Consider the following 27,171-nt stretch of genomic DNA (forward strand, 5'->3'; position numbering starts at 1 on the left):
AAGGACGTGAGTCTACCGTTACATCACTCCAAATCTTATAATTTTTTCTGATTAGTGTTGGAATTGTTAAAATTAGATAACTGCATGACCATATTTGTTTTGCTCCTTAACGAAAATAGCCTGCTTCTATCCCAGAGGTTTTTGAATTCAAACTAAACTTGTTTTTTTTGCCATGTGAAATTTGGCTTTCTCTTTCTCTCTCGGCCTTTGTAGCTGTCATTGTTTTCAAAAAATGCAAATTTGGGCTTTACTGCGTTTATGCAACTGAATTTGCACGCTGAGAGTTGGTCGTAATTATGACTTTCTAATTACCACTGGAGGTGGGCGGAGTACTCGATGGAAGGGCTTAGCTTGCAATTGTATTGGGAGATGCCGCTTGGGCACGCAAACACTAATTTCGTTCTTCAAGGCAAAAATCCTTGACTTTCCAAGACGAGTTGATTTCCCTGCCTAATCTAAGACACAATGTCACGAGTTTACGTTACAGTTGCCTTGCATTTATTGCCTTGGTAACGCTGCGGTCTGAATACCCTGTTCATCCAGAACAGAAAACTTGGCGTGAAACCCATGGATACTCAGCCCTAGGCCCAGTTAACTCCAAATAAGGCAAAGATTCGCCCTGGAGACTCCCAATGGCTGAATAATAGCTTGTACCAATGGATACTCAGCCCTAGGCCCAGTTAAGTCCAAATAAGGCAAAGACTCGCCCTGGAGACTCCCAATGGCTGAAGAATAGCTTGTGCAACCAACTTCAACGTCGACGTCATACTAGTCATGCTTGATGTGTAAGATGAACAACCAACGTAGTACTGAATAGCTGAGGTCACGAATGTTGACATTAATTCAAAGTGGATCCTAGAAAGGAACTTTTGGCGCAGATTTTGATGTCTTGGAAATGGCTTTTAGAATGAGTTTTCTTCGAGCTTTTCGCGCAATGAGTACGAGAAAAACGAGAGCACTTCTCCTTGGTGGTTTTGTAGCTTCAGCCATGGGCACTGGCGTTGGGATTGCATGCGTCAATGCACGCGGAAAGCCTAAACAGTTGGTCGAATCGTCCAAATTTATGGCAGAACCGCTGACGGAAGCAGATGCCTTAGAGAACAGCATGGACGATACGAAGAGCCGTATGGAAGTCATGATCCTTACGGTGCAAGCAGATATTTGCAAGAAACTAGCTGAGATTGATGGGCAAGAATTTCGAGTGGATCGATGGTTGAGAAAGGAAGGTGGGGGCGGTATAAGCTGTGTTTTGCAGGATGGTAAGCATTGCGCATTCTTAGAAATAATGACTAACTAATACTCCTGGGGGAATGGGGATACTCCCCTATACAGGCTATATAGCTATGCGGCGCCAAAGTGGATGGTTTTTGAGCCGTTTTGGTCCGAATATGGGTCAGTATAGATTCTCACCAGTTTGGTCTAAAGTCTGAAAACGGGTGTGGATTTTGAAGAACTGGGAATGGATTTTAGAAACCAGGTCTGAAAATGGGAATGAATTTTAGAGGCCAAGTCTGCAAAAGGGTACTGGGAAATCACAGGGTTTGGAGAACCAAGCCGCGCCCCCCCCCCCCCCCCCCACATCAAAAATTCCGACGAGTATCCCCTACCGGACTAACACTAAACATACAGTCCTTGTACAGTGCATGCGCAAACGTAATGCAGTACGTGTCCTACAAAACCAAGGACACAACATAAACTATATGTTCGAGATCTCGAATATAACCGTTGGCGCGTTGCTTGTCCACTGACCTAGTTGACAACTGTCAACACGGAACTTGAAAATTATAGACTCAGTATTCTGTTGGCTCCCGTGACACACACGATATTGTAACTGCAAAACACTTACTAAGCAACAAATAAACAATTAAACAAAGAAAGTAAGAGTGCTGAAACAAAACTAACAATTTTTCGTCATCCACGCAGAAACTAAATTTGTTTTCATTACACATGGGCATCTTGCAGAACCGTTGGCCGAGCCAATGATAGTTTTTAACAGGTTTTTCTTTTTTTGAGCAATTTTAGAGGAAAGAAATGAAAAAAGTCAACGAGTAAATGTTGCAATTAGACATGGATGAAGTATTCAAGTAGCTTATTATTAATTCCGCCTTAAGTTTGCCTGTTACAATGCAAAACATGCTTAAAGTTGATATTGCAATCAAAACACTGTTTTGGTTCATTTGGTTTACACATGCTTCAGTGACTCTCAAGCCCGCTTACGAAGTTTCTAAGCTATCTTTGACAACAACAACAATTTATTGTAAGAAAAGACTTATTACAATATTAGATACCCACAATTAGCAAGGGCTATTCGAGGTGGGTAGCATTGATAGCTGTTTACACGCTCAAAAGGTTGCATTAACGCTTTAGATCGATGTCTCAATGGCCTTCGAATTCGTACTAGTCGGATTGTAGTTAAACTTTCTACTGACAAAACGTAGAAGTTTGAAATACAGGGAAAAATACAAATAAAAGATAATAATGCCCAGTCGTCAGTGCTTCCGCGCCTCGATTTCTACTCTATTGGGCACGTTTGTTCAAAGAATGGATAAAGGCCCGCTTAAACGGTTCAACATTTTCCCAACATTCGTTCAACAACTACGGATGTTGGGCAAATGTTGGATGAACGGAGTGTTCAAGCGGTTTTAACATTTTCAAGAAAAAAGGAAATGTTGAATCGATGTTGAATGAAACTTTAAACCAATTTAAGCTTGATTCAACACGCTTTCAACAATGTTGAACGTCCTGTTCAAAGCCCCCGATATTTGGGGCTTGGGGAGAGGCGGGAAAAGGGGGAAGTCTCCTCCAGTCTCTCCTCATTTATTTCTCCTCGCTCCAGTCTCGCTGAGCGCACTTTCTCGACTAACCAGAGGGGGACTGCATGAAGTCTAACTCAATACATGTATTCGTCGTCCATAAACAACAGATACCTTGCGTTATTATATCATTCAACACATTGTAACACTGCCCAAATATGGTCATGGTGCACTGAATATTCGTCGTCCGCAGTCAACAGATATCCTGCGATGTACGGAATTTCGTGTTTCAGGGGTAGAAAAATGGAAAAAATAAAGATCGTCTCCAGCTTTTCTGCAATTAAAATTGTGCTTTGTTATCAATGTTTTGAATAATAAAATAATTACCCTGCTCAGTGCCTCAGTCTTGCGGGATATCCCCTGATTTTAGCCTTTTCGGCCTACTGCCTCGTCGACTAAATCAGGAGATATTGCGCGCGATTTCGCAGCATAATAGTAATTATTAAAAACTGAATCATCGTATAATGCCATTCGAGGGATTTGATTGGCTTAGCGGCCATGGTATATGAGCCATTATGCCATGCCCGAGAAATGGCGACCATTAATTGGTTTTCTGGTTATTCTTGCACAGCGAAATCAGCAAGATCTAGCATTATTTCTTGATTGTTTTTAATAAAACAATTATTTCACTTGCGCTTGTTGGATAAGAGCCCTCATTTTCTCTTGATAAGAGATGATTATAGCCAACTCGGCGCTACGCGCCTCGTTGGCTATCTATCATATCATATCCAACGCACGCTCGTGGAATAATTAATTGTTAATTATCCACTTTATAACAGACATTTTGAAATCACTGGTGATCCTTGCAATCTGATTGGCTCTAAACAGTGCGATTTATTCCCAAATTGCACCATTTTTTGTTCTAAATCGCATCCTTTCTTTAGCCCATCAAAATGGAAATGAAGTAACAAAAATAGAATATTAATATTGACAATAAAACTCTGTGATTTCAAAATAGGTGTAATAAAGTGGTAACTGAACTTTGTGTCACACAATTTTGGTCTGAAATCATACTTGACATACTTGTGATTTCAAATCAAAATCGCGCTGCGCGCTCGTTTGATTTTGAAATCACGCTTATGATTTCAGACCAAATTGCACTCCACTCAGTTCAATTACCATTATTTATTACACCCTTTGAACAACTGGGGCCTGGTCATTCTTTCATTTTATGGTTTGTTTTTTCCTGGTTTATTATAGGAAAAGTGTTCGAGAAGGCTGGTGTTAATATTTCTGTCCTTCGTGGCAATCTACATCCACACGCTGTGCAGCAAATTAGAAGCCGAAATCATAACCTCCAAGGAGACAAGTTCATATTTTTTGCCGCAGGAATAAGCTCAATCATTCATCCCCGCAATCCATTTGTTCCAACTCTGCACTTCAACTATCGTTACTTTGAAGTCCAGAATGAAAATGGGAAGATACTTAGCTGGTTTGGTGGAGGAGCAGATCTTACACCGAGTTATCTTGATGAAGAGGTGAGTGAGTGAGTGAGTGAGCGAGCGAGCGAGTGAGCGAGTGAGCGAGTGACCGAGCGAGCGAGCGAGCGAGCGAGAGAGAGAGAGAGAGAGAGAGAGAGAGAGAGAGAGAGAGAGAGAGAGAGAGAGAGAGAGAGAGAGAGAGAGAGAGAGAGAGAGAGTAAGTGAGTGAGTGACTTATAAATGAACGAACGAATGAAAGATTAAATGATTAAATGATCATATCAACGGTATATCTGTAAATAGTTTGAACCCAAGAGTCATGTCAAACGGTAGGTAACTTATGATCATCCGAGTGAATAATAGTAATAGTAATAGTAATAGTAATAGTAATAGTAATAGTAATAGTAATAGTAATAGTAATAGTAATAGTAATAGTAATAGTAATAGTAATAGTAAATAGTAATAGTAATAGTAATAGTAATAGTAATAGTAATAGTAATAGTAATAGTAATAGTAATAGTAATAGTAATAGTAATAGTAATAGTAATGGTAATAGTAATAGTAATAGTAATAGTGATAGTGATAGTGATAGTAATAGTAATAGTAATAGTGATAGCAATAGTCATAGTCATAGTCATAGTCATAGTCATAGTCATAGTCATAGTCATAGTCATAGTCATAGTCATAGTCATAGTCATAGTGTATCTTTATTGCGCCTTACTCTCCAAAGGGAGATATTGGTAATAAAGGGTTCGATGTTAACTAGGATAACGAATTAACTAAAAAAACGAGATTACAACATAGAATAATTGATATAAAAACAGTAAAACAATTGACCTTGCCACTGGCTTTAGTTGTGTTGGAGTTTATTTTGCCTTTGTAAGATAAACTGGAAAAATCGATTTTGATGTAGATGTTATTATTCCATAATTTTTTGTACTGACTGCTGACCACATGTAAGAATCTTCTGTATAGAAGGAGACATGTACATTGAAAAAATAATAATAATAAAGAAAGAAAGAAAGAAAGAAAGAAAGAAAGAAAGAAAGAAAGAAAGAAAGAAAGAAAGAAGTGTAGTCCTGAGAAGAACTGTTTGAGGTGACATTGACCGCTGACGTTTCGACAACCTGAGCGGAAGTCATCTTCAGAGTCAAACAAACTGTGGAACGTCAGTAGATGGTATTCATTCACCCAGATGATCCTTACGCAATTATGAAAGTATATGTTAACTTGAGCTAGCAGTTGGGAGTTACTCCAGAGCCTAGGGAGGAGGCGGGGGGTAACTGAGGCCCCTTCTTCGTAATTATTTCAAGACCATTAAGAGAAAATTTTGTAAAATTTGTAAATTTGTATAGTGTAAAATTCCATGACGAGATGATTAAATGCACACTCTCTAGATCGAATTGGAATTTATAAATGTTGTTTTTTTAGTTGGCGGGAAAACCAGGGTACCCAGAGAAAAACCTCACGGAGCAAGGACGAGAACCAACAACAAACTCAACCAACATATGACGCCGAGTCCGGGAATCGAACATGAGCCGCACTGGTGAGAGGCGAGTGCTCTCACCACTGCACCATATCCCACGTAAGAGCTCACTATGGCTTGCAACGCAAGCAGTGGGTAGGGAGCTAGACAAGATGTTAGCTGATGTGCAGGCTTGGAATTGATAGAGTCATTACTTTTCATCACCCAGGACGTAAAGCATTTTCATAAGACGCTGAAGGATGTTTGTGACAAACACGATCCATCGTATTACTCCAAGTTCAAGAAATGGTGCGATGACTATTTTTTTGTAAAACATAGAGGTGAGTTACTTACAAGCTTTATGGTACTTAATGCATGAAGATATGAATGAACTTCTGTGGCGTGTTTATATCAGAAAAACCTAAGGTTTACCATCCTCTGTTTGTGAGGTGGGATGTGCTTTTGGACCAGGACTGTGTCGGTTTTAAATTTAGCCTTTCTAAATGCGACGTTTAGGGCTTTTCAAACATTTTAGCATTGTGTACAAAAATTTGAACACGATGCTGAACTTTCTTTTTGATAATTTGAACCTTTGTGAGAGAAGTTTTACGAATTTAAAGTTTGATGAACTCAGAAATATACTTACAGTCAACCAGAGTATCAGGCCTTCCTAAGGGGAGGGGGAAGAGGGAGGACTCGTTTTCTCTCCCCCCCCCCCCCCCCACTCCTTCCAAAAACCGGATCCTCCAGTTAACTCACAGTGACGAGTCACACAAATAGAGTATGGTAAGCTGGTGGTAAAATAACAAGAGCCAGCTATTTAAACGAATTTCAGATGTGGTCTGCCAAAACTTTGGGTTTTACAGCCGACTCAGTCGAGAACCACTCTCTGAAGTATGATCAGAATCTGTTTCTGAATTAACTGCAGGAGAAAGTTGTGGTGTTGGTGGGATTTTCTTTGATGACCTGAGCAAACCCTCACAAGAAGAAGGCTTTCAGTTCGTTCAGGCGGGTGCAAATGCCATCCTCCCTGGCTACATGCCTATTGTGGAAAAACACAAAGATGATCCTTACACTGACGAGCAACGTCAATGGCAGCTTCTAAGGAGAGGAAGGTGGGTTGTCAACTACAGTCGAACTGACCTCCCTTTACGACCACCTCTCATTAGCGACCACTTTTCCAAAATACCAAAAGTTTTCAGTCAAGTCAAATCACTATAGATGGAACCTCTCGTAGGAGACTACCTCTCGCAAGCTACCGCCACTTTTAGGGATGATTGTTTAAACTTTTCAATTGTTTTGAACCTCCCGTAGGCGACCACTTGACACACAATCTGCTGTATCTCTCACGGGTGGAAATTGAAAAATGTGTCGCTGTAAAATATTGGCCACGTCATTACAGCGGACGCCATAAATCTTATAGTCGGAGCAACCGGTTCAAGTGTCTCCCGAAATAGCTTGGCATTGAACCAAATTATTTTGATAAAATACACATGCACTAGTACTATACTGTGCACTAAAATAAACTTTAATCAGATTGAATCCCTTGAAGGAAAAAACTCTCTTATCTCGTAAATAGCATGCGTGGGTTTCGATAAGCACTGGCAAAAGGGTTAGGTCTCCGCAATTACCAAATGCAAATTACCCGAAATTTAGACCCCCTGTGGTCTGACCTCTGGTAAGCGACCATCTCCCGTAAGCGACCACATATCCTTGACATTGTGGGTGGTCGCTTACGGGAGGTTCGACTTTGTGGTGGCGTGGCCTAGTGGTTAGCCAATAGGGCGCCGAACTTGTAATCCGGAAGTCCCAGTACAGCTCTGACCACTTGGATTTGCTTCACGGTAGGCTAGGCCCGTTTTCAACTCCAAGGTCACGCTTTGTAAATAGCCAACTGTTTTGCCTCCCACCAGCTGGGATTTGATATTTATTTCACTGATTTATAGTGTCCCCAAATAGCGCTACAGTGCTAAATATTTCGACACTTAAATTACCTCATCTACGGCAAACTCAAGTCGGCAAGTTATAAACTCGTGTTTTCAAACTCCGAAAAGTTGGCAAGCCGTGTTTTCACGCAGAAAACCTCCATAAACGTACGAAAATCATTACTGTATGCTTCTGTCATGTCTGGTGTTTGAGTAGACTCAAGGTCGTTCACTTCAGTCTCATTTCCGTTTCACGGTAGATCCAGTCTGGGTGCGAAGGTTGAACTCTCACAATCCATCTTGCTCGGGCCCTCCCATGTGCCAGCGCTTGCTTTTTGTCCACCCCGAGAGATAAAAATTCTGTCTTCCTGGGCTCGACATGTAGTCAAGTCTAGTATTTGAAGCAAACAGCACATGTTTAACAAACGTTCTCCCATCAAATACTAGTTTGGCAAACTTATTATTGAAAGAATGGTTGAGAACGTTGGTCAGATAAAGTGAGTTTATATTTTTCGCCAACAGTTTGCCAACACGTTGGCTGAGTTAACTGCTGTTGTGACGTTCACAAAAACTGTTGTTCAGTTGTTAATTTGCCGTGAGCGATTTGTGGTTCAATTTTTGCGAGTGACTTACAAAGCCATAGTAAGATTATCCTGCGAACGCAGAGACTGGCGACAGCCGGAAATACGTCTGCGTTCGCATACTGTAGTGAGATAGGTACCTCTTGTTAAGTAATAAGCTTGAACGTGATACATTACACGCTATTCTTAACTTTTGATACTTTTCTCGTTACAGATATGTAGAGTTCGTCTTGCTTTATGAACGTGGCACCAGATTCGGACTCAACATCCCTGGGGCCCGTATAGAGAGCATCTTAGTGTCCATGCCGCTAGAGGCCCGCTGGGAGTACATGCACGACCCAAAGAGCGGGACCAAAGAGGAGGAACTTCTACAGGTTCTGCGGGAGCCACGAGATTGGATCGACTGATAAAATGCACGTAAACAAAATACAGTGGAATTTCTTTGTAGCCTCACTCTGTAGTGTAATCACGCCCGACAATGGTTCATGTATCTATCAGTGTAGTTAGGAAGGCAGGTAACTGTATTTCCATTCGGAAGTATGTGCTAATATCTTTGAACAAGAAATAAATAAGACGTAATTTCAATTGCTTGATGACAAGCAATGTCAGATTTAATGTGCACGCTGAATGTTTATTGAAAGGTTAATAACGTACTACCTTTAATTTTGGCTTCTGCATTGCTCAGTACATGTAAGTGTATAAAAAATGTGTTTTACAGATGTAGATGTATAGGTTTGTACGGGGGCCTTAGTGAGTCTGTGAGGGAAATTGCCAGTGGCGTAGGCTCTTACCTTGTTAGATGTTTCTGTAATAATCTTAATCTTTCCTTCACAGATGATCAAGAGATGATCAGAAAGGAGTTGATTCAACAGTACATAGTCAAGATTCAAGACTATGAGTTGAAATAAAAGTTGCAACTAAAATCCGACATAGAAAACATCTATTAATCAACGTAGATTTTCTAAAAACAAATAACGACCTTGCAATTGATAGTAGGGACATTCCCTGCTGGGGTTACCCTCAATAATTAACGGCGTCTCTCTCTCATAGGTAACGGTATTGTTACGTTCATTGTAACAAAGCCCGTGTATATTAAGCAATTATTGGATGAGGTTGAGCATGATAGCGAGAATTATCAAGGCCGAGGTTTGTGTTATCTGCCGAAGCCGAAGGCTGAGGCGGATAACACAAACCGAGGCCTTGATAATTTCGCTATCATGCGAAAACCGAATCCAATAATTGTTTTATTATACAATTATAAATGTACAAGCGTTGAGACATTTCACAGAACAACAACAAAGTAAGCCACGCAATGACACGTTTCAGTGTAAACATCTTTATTAATGACAGCCGTGAATAACGTGTAAAGCGGAATTCAAAAGGTTTACAGAAAGGATTTAAGCTTAAAACATATTAACATCTGAAAACGTTTCAGGAAAAACTGAATCGAACTGAAACTTTTGAACAAAATTCTAAAGTTAAGTTGTACGGTCTTATGAAAAATGTTCCCGATTTGCGTTTAATGAATGTTGACATTACAGTTGAAGAAATTAAAATTTTTCGTTATCTCTGAATGAGAGTTCTGTACAATAAATTCCTCTTGAGAAAGGCTTATAACAGGAGATAACTGGTGCGGATTAATAGCCACTTCCTCACCTCTCACCTCGCACTCTGTCGTCAGGGTTTCCGACATTTTTCTCTTGGTTGAAATGTCAGTCCTGCTATAGCTCCGAACGCTGGATTCATTTCTGTGCCCGCTCACCGCCATGATATGCCTGGCTTCGAACCCGGACTTGTCCAGGATTGTAACCGCCGTTGCCCTGATCGAGTGATTGGTGTAACACTTTGAAAGTTTGGCTTCTCGAGAGATCCTTTTCATTTTTTCACCGAGCAAACGCTCTCCGACAACCATGTTATCGTACCACACTTGATCAGATATGCCGGCGTTTTTCTTCGGCCGCTGAAACAAAAATTCGTTTGAGGGATTCAGGTGCTGTATGTACCGTTCAAATGAAGCCACAGGACAGTGTGGTCCTGGTTTCTCGAACATCACGCCTCCTTCAAATCCTTCATCATTTTCTCGTCGGTTCTTTGTGAGTTCATCTGTTGTTTTGCACACATATTTTGCACCTTTGCCATCCGTGCTGAATGAAAAATCAGCTTTTTTGAGTTCACGAAGATTTTGCCTTCCTCGGCGACAAAAGTACAACATAACCTCGAAAAAAAAATTGTTTTGAAGCGTTTCCGGGCTGTTTTGGTTAAAACCATCGCTTTCGTACAGCTTTTTAAGATCTTCTTCGCAGATCGGTGGCGTGTGTTCGACTTTGGCGAGCCCTTGTCGTTTTAGTTCAACGCACTTGGCGCCAAAAACTTTGTTTGCCTCGGCAAATGCTGGATCGTTTATTATATCGAAGCCAAGAGTCGCCTTGAAGTGTCTGCCTAGTCCAAATCTCAGGCTGTTGAGAGTGCTTTTGGAATAAGAAGTTCCATCGACTTTTCTAGCTTCGGCATAAAATAGTTTGAGAACGTTACTGATGCCATCTTTGGTTTGCGGTTCGGGAACTTTCTTCTCCTTCAAATACTGCTGTAAAACTCTAAGAGCTGTCTTGGTAGCTCGTTTGGTGTTCTTTGCGTCCTTGTCGTCAACAAGGCGTCCTAAATCCGCTTCTGAGACTGACGCGAATCTTGGAGCGGACTCCGCCATGACAATCTTGCTCAAACCGCCGGCTAGCTTGTCAGGTGACGAAAACCATTGTCTGCAAAAACGCGTCATACCTATACATGCATAAACGCCAGTGTCTGATCAGTGTCTGTAGATGTGACGCGATGACACAGCGCCATCTAGAATTAGCGGGGTGCTTTTAGCCAATCAAAATTGAGATAGCATCAGCATTGTATAATAATAACCTTTATTTACCCTCGGCAGTGTTTATAGCACAAGTGCTAGTGGGGCCGAGCATTAAACCTCGTAAAGAAATAATATAAATTGAAAATAACATGGTTTTGCCATTTCTCCGCTCTTCTTAGTTAATTTTTTCTTCACATTACCTGTAAATGATTTAACTCACGTTCATGAAAAAATATATAAAAAATAACATGCATTGATCCACATTTAACAAGGGGTTGAACAAGTTGGTCCCGCAGTAATAATCTCAGGTATTCAGGTTTCTGGGTCACTCATCCGGGACCACAACTTAATATCCAGGGTCCGAAATTTCCTGGTCGCCAATGCGACTAAAAAATTTGCACTGGCGACCAGAATTTCACAACTAGTCGCCAGCGGGCGATTAACTATTTCATGCCACGATCATTAATATACAAACAACAACTTTGATTTTCAGCCAAATCGGTAAAAATAAAATTCAAAGCCACCCGCCAATTGGTCACTTACTTTTTACCTTTCCACTGCTTTTGAAGTATAAAACCGATTTTCCTGTTATTATAAATCTATCACAACGGTTCACAGCTCGACCAGTGCGAAGCTTCGCCGCCATGTTTTTTGAACGAGAAATGCTGCACGGTTGTGGCGTGGTGGGAACAACATGGCGATCCGTCGATCGTCTTGACAGAACGCGAAAGGAAAGATCGTTTTAAACATAGAGCAAAGAACCAACCGGCAGTTTTTTTAAATCGGGTATATTTCGTCTCCAAAAGGTAGAGACAAGAAAAGGTATTAAGTTGACTTAAAACATTTAGCAGCTGCGTATATAGCCGGCATTCGATTCGTTCGTCGTTAGGTCTATAAATCGCCATTGCGACCCCCGGCAAACGCGTTCTCTTCGTTCTAATCCTTAAAAGAAAAATTGGCGACCAGAATTTTCCATCTGGCAACCAAAAATTGTGGTTTGTGTTTCGCTGCGAAGGAAAAATTTTATTGACATTTTTTTTTCTGCTTTTTGGCGACCACATTTTTCCATTTGGCGACTGAAAAATAAATTTCAGTCGCCACTTGGCGCCTGCCTAAAAAAGTTAATTTCGGACCCTGATATCGTGGCACTGATCACTTGAAAGCTACCGAATCAAGCCACTTATTAGACGCCCCCTGAGTTGAAATAATTGGGATATTGTCAAAGAATTGTTCCACAACTAATTAATGTGCTAAAATAATGTCACTGAAAAGTTTATGATTTAATGTTATTTTCATATATCGACTGCCACTTGACTCAAACAGCGCATGTTTTTCGAAGTAAAAAGACAATTCACACTTTCTAGTTTCACAGATATTCATTTATTCAAGTATAATTTCTCGCCAGTCCACTGAGTTAGTCGAAGAACAATTATGCCCTCCGGCAATCTCGTACCCAGAGTCCTCAGGCTCTTTGGCCAGCGGTTGGTCCCCAGGCGAGACTCTGGGGTACTGGAATTTTATTACTGCACGATTTCTGCGGCTAAAAACAATGCAAGCCGTTACGGAGCTTACACAGAGCAGCCAATCAAAAAATTAATTTTTTTCGAATTCTCCAGAGTCTCTCCTGGCGCCCACACGCTGATCAAAAATCCTGAGGACTCTGGGTACCAGATTGACCAGCGCAGCAGGTTAAACTTTTCTATTAACAGTTCTTAGAAATCAGGATATTTTTGTAGTTCTTAGAATCAAGGCCTTCAGTTGACGTCAAAACACTTCAATACAGGCTTTCTGATTGGCTAATATCCTGATAAACCAGACATAAACATCTCAAGATCACAATTCACAAGGCTTCATTGTTTTAAGACTTCGGTTGTTTAAGGTCATTCCCCTGTTTTGCAGTGCGCAACTCTACTGCGCACAATGCCAAAATAAAAAAAATTACGCTCATTTCTAGCTAACTACTGAGTATCACTCAATCTGACTTGTATCTAACAACAAAATTCTTAATTTTCATTTTGCGCGGAAATCAAGGTGTTTTCATAAGACTCGCCCCAGTCCCTTCGCGGAGAAACCAGTTTTGAAGCTCGATTTACCACTGCTTTGTGAAATATCTGCGAAACCAACCCGGTGAACCTATTTTCTCTTTTCAGATTTCTAACCACAATATCGTTTGCCAACTACTGTGAAAATTTAAGGAAAATCCTAGTGTTAGAAATATGAAATTTTGCGCCAATGGACATTTTGGCCTACCTTCAGAGGTAACGAATTATGTTATTTTGTTGAATATCTCAGTAGTACTGGTTAGGAATGGTTTTCAAACAGATTTCACATTGAAAATGATTTATGAACAGGGAAAAAGTTCTATGAAATGAGCCGTTAACTCTTCTCTTCAGAAAATAATTCCTGTTTTTGGCAAATGCTCTATTATAATCCTTTTTGTCCAAACATGCAGAAATTACCATATTTCAATGCTTCGTTGCTGAAGAACAAGCATGGGGACCCCCTCCTTTTATTTCATTTTTGCAGTTTACATATAGTGAACCACACATGGGCAAAGTTTGGAAAAAATCTGAGTGTAGGTTCTATTTTAGGGGAATGACCTTAAAGGTGTGTTCAGCTTCAAACTGTTTCTTTGTTTCCTACATTAATCATGGATATTCAAACGTTGTTGCACAATCTTCATGAAGAAGTATCCTGTTCTGTGTGTATGACCAAGTTCACTGATCCAAAGCAGCTGCCATGTCTGCACAGCTTTTGCCTTCACTGCCTGCAAAGGATTCAACAAACGAGCGGAATTCGAGAAACCATTTCATGTCCAGAGTGTAGGCAGAACTTCAGGATCCCCGGAGACGGTGATCTTAACGCCTTGCCGACAAACTTCCGTCTCAATAGTTTGTTGGATGTGTTGGCCATCAAAGAGTGCAATACAAGCGGCGTCAAATGCGGAAATTGCGACAAAAGAAGCGGAGAAAGCTACTACTGCTTCCAATGTTCCTCCTTCTCACCGGGTGCGATGACTGCATCAGTCTGCATAATGGCATCAGAGCCAATAAAGAGCATCATGCACTGGCTTTGAAAGACTTTCAAGATGAAGACTTTGAGAACATTTTAAAGCGGCCAGCATTTTGTCAGCAGAAACACCACGAAAAAGAAGCGTTGAAGATCTTTTGCATGTTGTGTGAAGTTGCAGTTTGCAATACTTGTGCTTTAACCGATCACGAGGGTCACGCGAAGATGTCTTTGGAATCAGCTGCAAATGAGCGCAAGTTAAGAGTCAAGTCTGCAATTGAATCTCAGCAACGAAGAGCGGAAGCAAAGCTGACTAAAATTGCCAAACTTGATGAAAATTGTGTTGAAGTTCAAGAAAACGCCGCAAGAGTAAAAAATGACGTGCAGCAGTTTGTTGACAGTATTATTGCCACCATCGAAGCGAAAAGGATGAAAATCTTTGATGACGTGGAAAACAACGTGAAAGAATTACTCGAGCGTCTTGGAATACAAAAGCAAGAGATTGAGCAACAAGTGAAAATACACGAAACAACAATCGAGAAAAGCAAAATACTTTTAAAACGAACCACAAGCGCTCAAATCATGCAGCCAAACGAATTTCTAGACAAACTTTTTCAGGAGGAAGGTGACCAAGACCACACAGCTGACCTTGACGGCGGAAGTTTTCCCGTCGAATTTTATTTCGTGAAACATCAACAGTTTTTTAATGATGTGAACACTGTAGAAATTGGCTCCGTTCAGTTTATTAGAAACACTTCTCACGAACAGTCAACTGCTGAAGGAAAAGGAATCCGTGAAGCGACTGTTGGACTTGAAGCGCCGATTGTTGTAACAACAAGGAACGCTCAAGGAGAACAATGTTACGAAGAGCGTGACTGCGTAACAGTGGAAATCACAAATCGTCAAGGCCATGGCTGTGCGACTCAAGCGCAAGTCCAAGATAACAAAGATGGCACTTACAAGATCAGCTACTTTGCCAATGAAACCGGAACATGCCAGGCATCAGTGAAGGTAAATGGAGAACGTGTTCGTGGCAATCCTTTTGAGGTTCAAGTCAGACCCAGACAGTTCAGACCCGTGTTATCTTTTGGACAACAAGGTTCGTCTGCTGGAATGTTTAGCGTTCCTTGGGGGGTGGCAGTGAATGAAAAAGATGAGATTGCAGTGACTGAGATTGGTAAACATAGGATCCAGGTATTTAGTAGTAATGGAACTCACTTAAGATCTTTTGGTAGAGAAGGTGATCAGCAGGGAGAGTTTAACGGTCCTGCTGGGATAGCTTTTCATAATGATAACATTATAGTGGCGGATTGTAGAAACCACCGCGTTCAACTCTTTAGTGGTCAGGCTGAATACCTTGGACAGTTTGGGAGAAAAGGAAATCTTGATCACCAGCTTAATTATCCTCATGGTTTGTCTGTTGACAGTGATGGCAACATTATTGTTGCTGATAGGGAGAACAAATTAATCAAGATCTTTTCACACGATGGTCAGTTTTTGCTTAAAATTGGCACAAGAGGCTCTTTCACCAGTCCCTTTCACTGTATCCAACATGAGACCTATCTTATGGTGTCAGACACAACGGATCATTGTGTAAAAGTTTTTAACAGGGAGGGAAAATTTCTGTATAAATTCGGAAAGAAGGTGGAGGGGAACGGGGAGTTCAATGAACCAGGTTGCCTGTCAGTGAACAAGGCAGGACAACTGTTGGTTTGTGATACAGAAAATCATAGAATCCAGGTGTTTGAATTGAGCGGAAAGTTTGTAACAAAGTTTGGAGCACGGGGCAGAAAGACCGGAGAGTTTAACACCCCAGTCTCTACAGCAGTACTGAGTGATGGTAAGATAGTTGTAGCCGACTTAGGTAATTATCGTGTTCAGATTTTTGAATAGATACATTTCACTATGATATTACATCAATATTAATGATTTACTAGTATCCAGGCTTTACCTAAAAATCAGTTTCACAAGTTAATAGTGCACATTGTAGATCAAAATCGTGAGAAATATATTTTTGCTGTTTTCAATGCTAAAACCATAATCTTATTAATGTGTCCCTTATTTTACTAGTTAAGAGCTGAGGTTTCATTTGAGGTAATTATGGTGTTAAAACAATCGAGGCTCTTTTTAATTAACTTGTAGGTGTTCTGGACTATAACTTATTTGAGTGTATGGTTAGAATATTTTTCAAGGTGAAAATTCATAGTAAATTGAAATTTAAAATTATAATAATTAAGATGTCATATATGAATGGAACTAAGGCAAGCTCAAGAAGACAGATTTTTCTTTTATTGAACGGTTTATCAGGAGCCCATGCATATTATGCGTAATTACGTTTACTAGTTTTTATTGAATTGTATCATTGCTTCGTGGTATACATTGGCGTGCTTTTATAGCTCATATTCATGAATAAAAATAACATAAATTTGTATTTACTTGTAAATTGGAAATTTCTTTTGAGAGTTATGAATGTCTTTGTAATTGGCCTTTCTTTGAAAATGAGGCTAAGGAGAGATCGGATATTGACAATTTCTCGGTCAAATGTACCGAGTAATTTAATCATTTTAGTTATAAATAATAAAAAAATGGTTTTACAATACGAACCACTCTTTTCCATGATTATACTACAGCCAATCGTATGCAGGTTTTAATCAATTGAAAGACAGAGAGGTGAAGCTATTTTTCATTTTTTTAAGCTTTTTTTGTAAGCCTCCATTGCAATACGTTGTCGGTCGTTACGTCACGCACTCCTCCAGCATCCGACTTTCTTTCGCTCGTCACGTCACGCAGTCAGTCACTGGAATTGGGTGACGATTTTTATGCTTATGCGCCTACTGATTAGTCAGTTGTAATACAATGGATGGATGCTGATTGGATCTTAGAAAACAGAGGTGAACGGCCAATCAGAATGGAAGCAGTCGATCTCTTAAGCGGACGTTTGTGGCGAGGATTGCGTGTCGTGACAAGCCAAAGAAGGTCCGCTTAGAAGTCTATAATTAAGGTAGCGGTAAAAATATTTAGTTGTAAAGAAAGAGCAAAATGTATTCTATTACAGATAATTTTCTAGTTTGTTAAGATTGAAAACGTAGAAAAGTGTGGATATATTGTGTTGATTTTTTCAATCTTTACTTACCGAATGTATGAATACGTAATCAAAATAAACCTTAGAAGATTGTAGCCTGATTTGTTTGAACTGATGTTGTGACCACTTACCAACAAACCTGAGGGACTTTAATTTTGGCAGGGCTTAGATCTTGTGAAAATGAATCAAAATTGGCTGCTTCTGGACAGTGGCTCCTTTTCTTACTGCGCATAGGATCTGCGCATCTCTAGAGGATCTGAGAAACTCGGGTTTCAAAAATATATTTTGCGTGGTTTATGACTATGAGGTAAAAGCATTTTTAGTAAGGGTTATTGGAATCCAAAAGGAAAATCGGTGGCAACAACGTATTTTTCAAAGATATCTTGGTCCCGATTTGTAAAGAAAATGCCATCTGTTCAGGCGATTTTCTGAACATAGTTCAGAAAAGCCCCAGCCTTAAAATCTCCCAAAAGTCCGAAAATAACGCTCCATAAACCACGCAACCACCGAGCTTCACTCCAACATCCAACTCTGTTTATTTTTGCTCGCGCGATAGATACAACGCGCCATCAATTTCAAATGTTACAAACCAGCCAATGCGCGCGCGCGCTTTTAAATAAGGCAATCAGCAGCGAAATCTATCAATCAAACGAAACTTGTCAGTTCGCGCTCTGGAAAGCTTAAATTCAATATCAAGTTTCATAAAGTATCTCTCACGGGTGGAAATTGAAAAATGTGTCGCTGTAAAATATTGGCCATGTCATTACAGCGGACGCCGTAAATTTCATAGTCGGAGCAACCGGTTCAAGTGTCTCCCGAAATAGCTTAGCATTGAAACAAAATTATTTTGATAAAATACACGTGCACTATATTGTGCACTGAAATAAACTTTAATCAGATTGAATCCCCTAAAGGAAAAAACTCTCTTATCTCGTAAATAGCATGCGTGGGTTTCATGCGTAGGTTTCAAAAGGGTTAGGTCTCCGCAATTACCATATGTAAATTACCCGAAATTTAGACCCCCTCTGGTCTGACGTCCGGTAAGCAACCACCTCCCGTAAGCGACCACATATCTTTGACATTGTGGGTGATCGCTTACGGGAGGTTAAACTTTGTGGTGGCGTGGCCTAGTGGTTAGGGCGCCGAACTTGTAACCCGGAAGTCCCACGTTCAAGTCCCGCCCTGACCACTTGGATTTGTTTCTCGATAGGCTAGGCCCGTTTTCAACTCCAAGGCCACGCTTTGTATACACCAGTTGGGATTTGATATTTATTTCACTGATTTATAGTGTCCCCAAATAGCGCTACAGTGCTAAATACTTCGACACTTAAAATTAACTCATCTACGGCAAACTCAAGTCGGCAAGTTATAAACTCGTGCTTTCAAACTCCCAAACGTTGGCAAGCCATGTTTTCACGCAGTAAACCTCCATAAACGTACGAAAATCACTACTGTATGCTTCTGTCATGTCTGGTGTTTGAATAGACTCAAGGTCGTTCACTTCTCATAGATCCAGTCTGGGTGCGAAGGCCTGAGATCTTACACTCCATCTTGCTTGCACCCTCCCACCGAAGTGCATGCCAGCGATTCAGTGATTTTTATTCCTCCTCGAGAAATAAAATCCTGCCTCTCCCTGAGCTCGACATGTAGTCAAATCTAGTATTTGAAGCAAACAGCACATGTTTAACAAACGTTCTCCCGTCAAATACTAGTTTGGCAAACTTATAAAGAATGGTCGAGAACGTTGGTCAGATAAATTGAGTTTATATTGTTCGCCAAGAGTTTGCCAACGCGCTGGCTAAGTTAACTGCAGACTTGTGACGTTCACAAAAAACTGTTGTTTGTTAATTTGCCGTGAGCGATATTTGTAAGTGACTTACAAAGCACCATAGTAAAATTAGCCCGCGAACGCAGAGAAGCGACAGCTAGCCAGAAAAACGTCTGCGTTCGCAGGCTATAGTGAGATGGGCACCTCTTGTTAAGTAATAACCTTGAACGTGATACATTACACACTATTCTTAACTTTTGATACTTTTCTCATCACAGATATGTAGAGTTCGTCTTGCTTTATGAACGTGGTACCAGATTCGGACTCAACATCCCTGGGGCTCGTATAGAGAGCATCTTAGTGTCCATGCCCCTAGAGGCCCGCTGGGAGTACATGCACGACCCCAAGAGCGGGACCAAAGAGGAGGAACTTCTACAGGTTCTGCGGGAGCCGCGAGATTGGATCGAATGATAAAATGCACGTAAACAAAATACAGTTGAATTTCTTTGCAGCGGCACTCTGTAGTCTAATCACGACTGATAATGGTTTATGCATCTATTAGTGTAGTTAGGTAGGCAGGTAACTTTATTTCCATTCGGAAGTATATGCTACTATCTTTGAACAAGAAATAAATAAGACGTAATTTTAAATTACTTGATGACAAGCAATGCCAGATTTAATGTGCACACTGAATGTTTATTGAAAGGTTAATAACGTACTACCTTTAATTTTGGCTTCTGCATTGCTCAGTACATGTAAGTGTATTAAAAATGTGTTTTACAGATGTAGATGTATAGGTTTGTACGGGGGCCTTAGTGAGTCTGTGAGGGAAATTGCCAGTGGCGTAGGCTCTTAACTTGTTAGATGTTTCTGTAATAATCTTAATCTTTCCTTCACCGCTGATCAAGAGATGATCAGAAAGGAGTTGACTCAACAGTACATAGTCAAGAGTCAAGACTATGAGTTGAAATAAAAGTTGCAACTAAAATCCGACATAGAAAACATCTATTAATCAACGTAGATTTTCTAAAAACAAATAACGACCTTGCAATTGATAGTAGGGACATTCCCTGCTGGGGTTACCCTCAATAATTAACGGCGTCTCTGTCTCATAGGTAACGGTATTGTTATGTTCATTGTAACAAAGCCCTTGTATATTAATAATTATTTACTCGTCTAAGAATATCCGGGCTATATATGATTATTAACTAATTATAATCCATTCGAGAGTTGTGATTGGATTAGCGGCCATGGGATATCATGGGATATGCTGGAGAAATACCATTAATTAACAATTATTTCACGAGCTCGCGTTAGATATACAGTATATATTCTGCTGAGATGATAGCCAACCAGGTGCGTAATGTCATGTTGGCCATGTGTAATAATCTCATAACCAACAAGCGCGAGTGGAAAAAATTGCTTGATAAATAAAAAAGCAGAGAGATATTATTACAGATCCAGCTAATTTCACTTTGCGCAAACCACCAGAAGACAATTCAATGGTCGCCATCACTTTGGTATGGTATGATGGCTCATATATCATTGCCGCTAAGCCAATCAAATCGCTGGAATTGCAGTACAAAATTATCCAGTTTTTGATGTTTTATTGCATTACGGCCTTTCTTGCAAAACGAAAACAGCAAGATCTAGCAAATTTCTTAATGTCTTATATCACTCGCGCTTGTTGAATATGGAATGATTAAATGCCCAAAAATTCGTGTATATTCAACGCGTGCGTGTGGAATAATTGTTAAATATTCATAGCCATAACAGAGATTCCCAGGTGGCCCTATTTACAAGCAGGCAATTACAAATGTTCGTAATTAAATCAACTTTCAAAAATGTTTCTGTTTGAGCAGCTCACTAGTGTGGTGGGAGCCGGAAGTACAACAAACCAGACAACGAGATCTATTGCGACCGCCCTTAGCCAGAACTACCAAATACCAGGGCAGTCTTAGAATCAATGGCGCGCATGCTTATAATTCGCTACTCTCCGAAATAAAATTAGTATATGCGAAGCCAAATTTCAAGCGCCAGTGAACTCAGTTTCTTTGACCTGTTGTATGATCTATCTAATTAAGTACTGTTGTAATGTGATCTATTGTATTGGATTTTACTCTAGGGTCTGATTTATTATTTAATCAGGACTCTGTTTAAACTAGCTTCTTATTAGCTAAATCAGATGCTCCTGTATACATAAATAAATAAATAAATAAATAAATAAATAAATAAATAAACAAATGAGGTAAAGTAGAATTTCCGCACGTAATCTTTAAATACCCGTACAGTAACAAAAAATCATGCCGTGTTGACTATTTTCGTTGCTGCATTCAATCCTGGACATACCGCCTTCGTGAGCCAGAGCAAGTCATTTTTTTTTATTTCTTCCTGTTAGTCCTGCAGGAAATGCCACCATCATCAAAATTTAGAGCTCAAGCCTGATTTCTTATCAACGGCTGAGCTTACTTGTAAAGGAAAGACTAAACTCTAAAAACCAAACAGAATATAAATGACCGACAGTGGAATGAAACCACACAATGAGCTTTCTTGGGCGTTGATTCTAGACTTTTTCAAAGTCCGTTTCGGGGTCACAAGTCCCTCTCAGAACCTTAACTGTTAATGTGCGGGTTGGTTCGTTTAAAAAAATATCTCACTGACTCGTCCTCTTTATCCATAGAATACGACGATCGCGTTAATTTCTATCGCTGGACATTTCAATGCTTTTTCCATTTCTCTGCTCTTCTTAGTTAATTTTTTCTTCAAATTACCTTTAAATGATTTAACTCACGTTCATGAAAATATGTATAAAAAATCACATGCATTAATCCACATTTAACAAGGGGTTGAACAAGTTGGTCCCGCAGTAATAATTTTAGGTATTCAGGTTTCTAGGTCACTCATCCGGGACCGTAACTTAGCGTGCCACTGATCACTTAAAAGCGACGAAATCAAACCACTTAGACGCCCCCCTCCCCCCCATGAGGTGAAATAATTGGGATATTGTCAAAGAATCGTTCCACAACTAATTAATGTGCTGAAATAATGTCACTGAAACGTTTATGATTTAATGTTATTTTTATATATCGACTGCCACTTGACTCAAACAGCGCATGTTTTTCGAAGTAAAAAGACAATTCGCACTTTCTAGTTTCACAGATATTCATTTATACAAGTATAATTTCTCGTTCAACTTTAATTAGTTTGGCCAGTCAACTCGGCAATCTCGTACCCAGAGTCCTCAGGCTCTTTGGCCAGCGATTGGTCGCCAGGAGAGACTCTGGGGTACTCGAATTTTATTAACGCACGGAGCTTATACAGAGCAGCCAATCAAAAAAAAAAATTTTTTTTTCGACTCTCGTGGCGCCTACCCGCTGACCAAAAAGCCTCAGGACTCTGGGTGCGAGATTGGCCCGCAAAAGGTTAAACTTTTCTATTAACAATAATATTAAATTCTTAGAAATCAATATATTTTTAATTTTGTAGTTCTTAGAATCAAGGCCTTCACTTGACGTCAAATACAGGCTTTCTGATTGGTTAATATCCTGATAAACCAGACATAAACATCACAAGATTACAATTCACAAGGCTTCATTGTTTTGAAGACTTCGGTTGTTTTTAAGGTGTGTTCAGCTCGAAACTGTTTCGTTATTTCCCACATTAATCATGGATATTCAAACCTTGTTGCACAATCTTCATGAAGAAGTATCCTGTTCTGTGTGTATGACCACGTTCACTGAGCCAAAGCAGCTGCCATGTTTACACAGCTTTTGCCTTCACTGCCTGCAAAGGATTCAACAAACGAGCGGGATTCGAGAAAGTATTTCATGTCCAGAGTGTAGGCAGAACTTTAGGATCCCGGACGGTGATCTTAACGCTTTGCCGACAAACTTCCGCCTCAATAGTTTGTTGGATGTGTTGGCCATCAAAGAGTGCAATACAAGCGGCGTCAAGTGCGGAAATTGCGACAAAAGAACCGGAGAAAGCTACTACTGCTTCCAGTGTTGCTCTTTCTGGTGCGATGACTGCATCAGTCTGCATAATGGCGTCAGAGCCAATAAAGAACATCATGCGCTGGCTTTGAAAGACTTTCAAGATGAAGACTTTGAGAACATTTTAAAGCGGCCAGCATTTTGTCAACAGAAACACCACGAAAAAGAAGAGTTGAAGATCTTTTGCAACTTGTGTAAAGTTGCAGTTTGCAATATTTGTGCTTTAACCGATCACGAGGGTCACGCGAAGATGACGTTGGAATCAGCCGCAAATGAGCGCAAGTTAAGAGTCATGGCAGCAATTGAATCTCAGCAACGAAGAGCGGAAGCAAAGCTGACTAAAATTGCCAAACTTGACGAAAATTGTGTTGAAGTTCAAGAAAACGCCGCAAGAGTAAAAAATGATGTGCAGCAGTTTGTTGACAGTATTATTGCCACCATCGAAGCGAAAAGAATGAAAATCTTTGATGACGTGGAAAACAACGTGAAAAAATCACTCGAGCGTCTGGGAATGCAAAGGGAAGAGACTGAACAAGAAGTGAAAATGCACGAAACAACAATCGAGAAAAGCAAAATACTTTTAAAACGAACCACAAGCGCTCAAATTATGCAGCCAAACGAATTTCTAGACAAACTATTTCAGGAGGACGGTGACCAAGACGACACAGCTGACCGTGACGGCGGAAGTTTTCCCGTCGAGTTTCATTTCGTGAAACATCAACAGTTTTTTGATCATGTGAACACTGTAGAAACTGGCTCCGTTCAGTTTATTACAAACACTTCTCACAAACAGTCAACTGCTGAAGGCAAAGGAATCCGTGAAGCGACTGTTGGACTTGAAGCACAGATTGTTGTAACAACAAGGAACGCTCATGGAGAACAATGTTATGAAGAGCGTGACTGCGTAACAGTGGAAATCACAAATCGTCAAGGCCATGACTGTGCGACTAAAGCGCAAGTCCAAGATAACAAAGATGGCACTTACAAGATCAGCTACTTTGCCAAAGAAACCGGAACATGCCAGGCATCAGTGAAGGTAAATGGAGAACATGTTCGTGGCAGTCTTTTTGAGGTTCAAGTCCAACCCAGACAGTTCAGACCCGTGTTATCTTTTGGACAACAAGGTTCGTCTGAAGGAATGTTTGACGGTCCTTGGGGGGTAGCAGTGAATGAAAAAGATGAGATTGCAGTGACTGAGACTGGTAACCATAGGATCCAGGTATTTAGTAGTGATGGAACCCACTTAAGGTCTTTTGGTATAAAAGGTGATCGGCAGGGAGAGTTTAACCACCCTAGTGGGATAGCTTTTCACAATGATAACATTATAGTGGTGGACATTCTTAACCACCGCGTTCAACTCTTTAATGGTCAGAATGAATGCCTTCGACAGTTTGGAGGAGAAGGAAGTCTTGATCACCAGCTTGAGAATCCTCATGGTTTGTCTATTGACAATGATGGCAACATTATTGTTGCTGATATTGGTAACCAATTAATCAAGATCTTTTCACGTGATGGTCAGTTTTTGCGTAAAATTGGCGCAAGGGACTCTTTCACTTTTCCCATTCACTGTATCCAACACGAGAACTATCTTATAGTGTCAGACGTGAATGATCATTGTGTAAAAGTTTTTAACAGGGAGGGAAAATTTCTGTATAAATTTGGACATAAGGGGGAGGGGGACGGGGAGTTCAATGAACCTGATTGCCTGTCAGTGAACAAGGCAGGACAACTGTTGGTTTGTGATACAAAAAATCATAGAATCCAGGTGTTCGAATTGAGTGGAAAGTTTTTAGCAAAGTTTGGAACACAAGGCAGTAAGACAGGAGAGTTTTACGGGCCGGTCTCTACAGCAGCACTGAGTGATGGTAAGATAATTGAAGCCGAATTCGGTAATGATCGTGTTCAGATTTTTGAATAGATACATTTCACTGTGATATTACATCAATTAATGATTTATCCGGGCTTTATTTTAAAATCAGTTTCACAAGTTAATAGCGCACATTGAAGATCAAAATCGTGTGAAATATATTTTTGCTAATTTCACTGCTGAAACCATCATCTTTTTGATGTGTTTCTATTTGAGGTTTTCTATTTAACAAATCGACGGCAGTTTTCTATGGTCTATACTCTTATAGACCATAAAATGACGTCAAAAAATGTTCAAAACTCAAGTGGAACCACGAGCCGCAGGCGAGTGGTTTCACTGCCAAGTTTTGGACATTTTATGGCGTCATTTTATGGTCTATAAGAGTATAGACCATAGAAAACTGCCGTCGATTTGTTTTTTACAATAACATGGAAAAAGTACGAGCGAAATTGGCTATTTTTTTTTTCGTTGAGAAAGCGCGCGCGTTACGTCTGACGTCATTTTTATTGTCTGTACTCTTATAGACAATAGCTACGAGCCAATCAGCGCGCGGGAATTTGGACAGTTATTGTAAAAAAGGTAATTTTGTTGTTAAAACAATCGAGGCTCTTTTTAATTTACTTGCAGCTGTTCTTAACTATGACTTATTCGAGTGTATGGTTAGAATATTTTTCACGGTGAAAATTCATGGTGAATTGAAATTTAAAATTAAAATAATTAAGATGTCATATATGAATGGAACTAAGGCAAGCTCAAGAAGACAAATTTTTCTTTTGTTGAACGGTTTATCAGGAGCCTATGCATATTATGCGTAATTAGGTTTACTAGTTTGTAATGGATTGTATCATTGCTTCTTGGTATACATTGGCGAGCTTTTATAGCTCATATTCATGAATAAAAATAACATAAATTTGTATTTACTTGCAAATTAAAAATTTCTTTTGAGAGTTATGAAGGTCTTTGTAATTATCCTTTCTTTGAAAATGAGGCTTAGGAGAAATCGGATATTGACAATTTCTCGGTCAAATACACCACGTAATTTAATTATTTTAGTTATAAAAAAAAAATATGGTTTCACAATAGAAACCCCTCTTTTCCATGATTATACTGCAGTCAATTGTGTTCACGCTTTTATCAATTGAAAGATAGAGAGGTGAAACTATTTTTCATTTTTTATGCTTTGTTTTGTAGTTGCAAATTAATGTAGCCTCCAATGCAGACGTTCTTTTGGTTGTTACGTCACGCATTCCTCCAACGTCCGACTTTCTTTCGCTCGTCACGTCACGCAGTCACTGGAAATGCTTATGCGCCTACTGATTAGTCAGTTGTAATACAATAGATGGATGCTGATTGGATCTTAAAAAAACAAGGTGAACGGCCGATAATGGAAGCAGTCGGTGTCTTAAGCGGACGTTTGTGGCGAGGATTGAGTGACGTGACAAGCCAAAGAACGTTCGCATAGAAGGCTATAATTAATGAAGGGGTGAAAAATTTTAGTTGCAAAGAAAAAAACAAAATGTATTCTATCACAGATAAATTTCTAGTTTGTTTAGGTTGGAAACGTAGAAAAGTGTGGGTATATTGTGTTGAATTTTTCAATCTTTACTTACCGAATGTATGAATACGTAATCAAAATAAACCTTAGGAGATTGTAGCCTGATTTGTTTGAACTGATGTTGTGACCGCTTACCAACAAACCTGAGGGACGTTTATTTTGGCAGGGCTTAGATCTTGTGAAAATGAATCAAAATTGGCTGCTTCTGGACAGTGGCTCCTTTTCTTACTGCGCATAGGATCTGCGCATCTCTAGAGGATCTGCGAAACTCGGGTTTCAAAAATATATTTTGCGTGGTTTATGACTATGAGGTAAAAGTATTTTTTAGTAAGGGTTATTGGAATCCAAAAGGAAAATCGGTGGCAACAACGTATTTTTCAAAGATATCTTGGTTCCGATTTGTATAGAAAATGCCATCTGTTCAGGCGATTTCTTGAACATAAAGTCCAGCCCTAAAATCTCCCAAAAGTCCGAAAATAACCCTCCATAAACCACGCAACCACCGAGCTTCACTCCAAAATCCAACTCTGTTTATTTTTGCTCGCGCGATAGATACGACGCGCCATCAATTTCAAAACCTACAAACCAGCCAATGCGCGCGCCTTTAAATAAGGAGCTGTTTACATGGAGGGAGGAAGATCCTAGCACTAGGAAGATCCGAGAAGGCGAAACAACTTTTCGTTTAGTTTATATGAAGAAATTTCGGCCGAAATGGTTACCAAGTGGAGACGGAGAAGAAGAGTAACTGTCGGCCTTGAGCAGCTGAACGCCCGGCTGACGTTATGTTTGTTCTCTTTGTCCCTAGTACTAGGATCGTCCGAGCGAAAGTAATTTATATGGTGATA

The 27,171-nt window shown here is 40.0% G+C and overlaps 4 protein-coding genes across 6 annotated transcripts; 3 read left to right on the top strand and 1 right to left on the bottom strand.

Moving 5' to 3' along the window:
- Positions 1 to 669: 669 nt before the first annotated feature.
- LOC146479602 (oxygen-dependent coproporphyrinogen-III oxidase-like) lies at positions 670 to 20,007 on the top strand. 2 transcript variants are annotated; one of them, XM_085110449.1, is made up of 5 exons: positions 670 to 1,259; positions 4,014 to 4,291; positions 5,929 to 6,040; positions 6,628 to 6,814; positions 19,191 to 20,007. In XM_085110449.1, the coding sequence occupies exons 1-5, from the start codon at positions 896 to 898 to the stop codon at positions 19,381 to 19,383; spliced, it is 1,134 nt and encodes a 377-aa protein (XP_084966575.1). In that variant the 5' UTR covers positions 670 to 895; the 3' UTR covers positions 19,384 to 20,007. The 2 variants fall into 2 exon arrangements, with proteins under 2 accessions (XP_084966575.1, XP_084966574.1); XM_085110448.1 differs by lacking the exon at positions 19,191 to 20,007 and adding an exon at positions 8,420 to 8,612.
- On the bottom strand, positions 9,639 to 10,974 carry LOC146479603 (uncharacterized protein KIAA1958 homolog). The gene has a single exon (XM_085110231.1). It carries the CDS (start codon positions 10,907 to 10,909, stop codon positions 9,725 to 9,727), a length of 1,185 nt encoding a protein of 394 aa, XP_084966357.1. The 5' UTR covers positions 10,910 to 10,974; the 3' UTR covers positions 9,639 to 9,724.
- Positions 13,307 to 26,425, top strand: LOC146479604 (E3 ubiquitin-protein ligase TRIM71-like). 2 transcript variants are annotated; one of them, XM_085110446.1, is made up of 2 exons: positions 13,307 to 16,953; positions 26,142 to 26,425. In XM_085110446.1, the coding sequence occupies exon 1, from the start codon at positions 13,994 to 13,996 to the stop codon at positions 15,953 to 15,955; it is 1,962 nt and encodes a 653-aa protein (XP_084966572.1). In that variant the 5' UTR covers positions 13,307 to 13,993; the 3' UTR covers positions 15,956 to 16,953; positions 26,142 to 26,425. The 2 variants fall into 2 exon arrangements, with proteins under 2 accessions (XP_084966572.1, XP_084966571.1); XM_085110445.1 differs by having other exon boundaries at positions 13,307 to 16,732; positions 25,925 to 26,425.
- On the top strand, positions 22,530 to 25,351 carry LOC146479605 (E3 ubiquitin-protein ligase TRIM71-like). The gene has a single exon (XM_085110447.1). It carries the CDS (start codon positions 22,579 to 22,581, stop codon positions 24,820 to 24,822), a length of 2,244 nt encoding a protein of 747 aa, XP_084966573.1. The 5' UTR covers positions 22,530 to 22,578; the 3' UTR covers positions 24,823 to 25,351.
- Positions 26,426 to 27,171: the final 746 nt, after the last annotated feature.

Source organism: Pavona decussata, unplaced genomic scaffold (genome assembly GCF_977016875.1).
Source record: "Pavona decussata unplaced genomic scaffold, jaPavDecu1.1 SCAFFOLD_58, whole genome shotgun sequence".
Lineage (NCBI taxonomy): Eukaryota > Metazoa > Cnidaria > Anthozoa > Scleractinia > Agariciidae > Pavona > Pavona decussata.

Coding starts and splice junctions, on each gene's coding strand:
- LOC146479602 (XM_085110449.1), top strand. CDS start 896: ATGGCTTTTAGAATGAGTTTTCTTCGAGCTTTTCGCGCAATGAGTACG. Junction 6,041..6,627: donor TTTTTTTGTAAAACATAGAG/GTGAGTTACTTA, acceptor AATTAACTGCAG/GAGAAAGTTGTGGTGTTGGT. Junction 6,815..19,190: donor CAGCTTCTAAGGAGAGGAAG/GTGGGTTGTCAA, acceptor TTCTCATCACAG/ATATGTAGAGTTCGTCTTGC.
- LOC146479603 (XM_085110231.1), bottom strand. CDS start 10,909: ATGGCGGAGTCCGCTCCAAGATTCGCGTCAGTCTCAGAAGCGGATTTA.
- LOC146479604 (XM_085110446.1), top strand. CDS start 13,994: ATGCGGAAATTGCGACAAAAGAAGCGGAGAAAGCTACTACTGCTTCCA.
- LOC146479605 (XM_085110447.1), top strand. CDS start 22,579: ATGGATATTCAAACCTTGTTGCACAATCTTCATGAAGAAGTATCCTGT.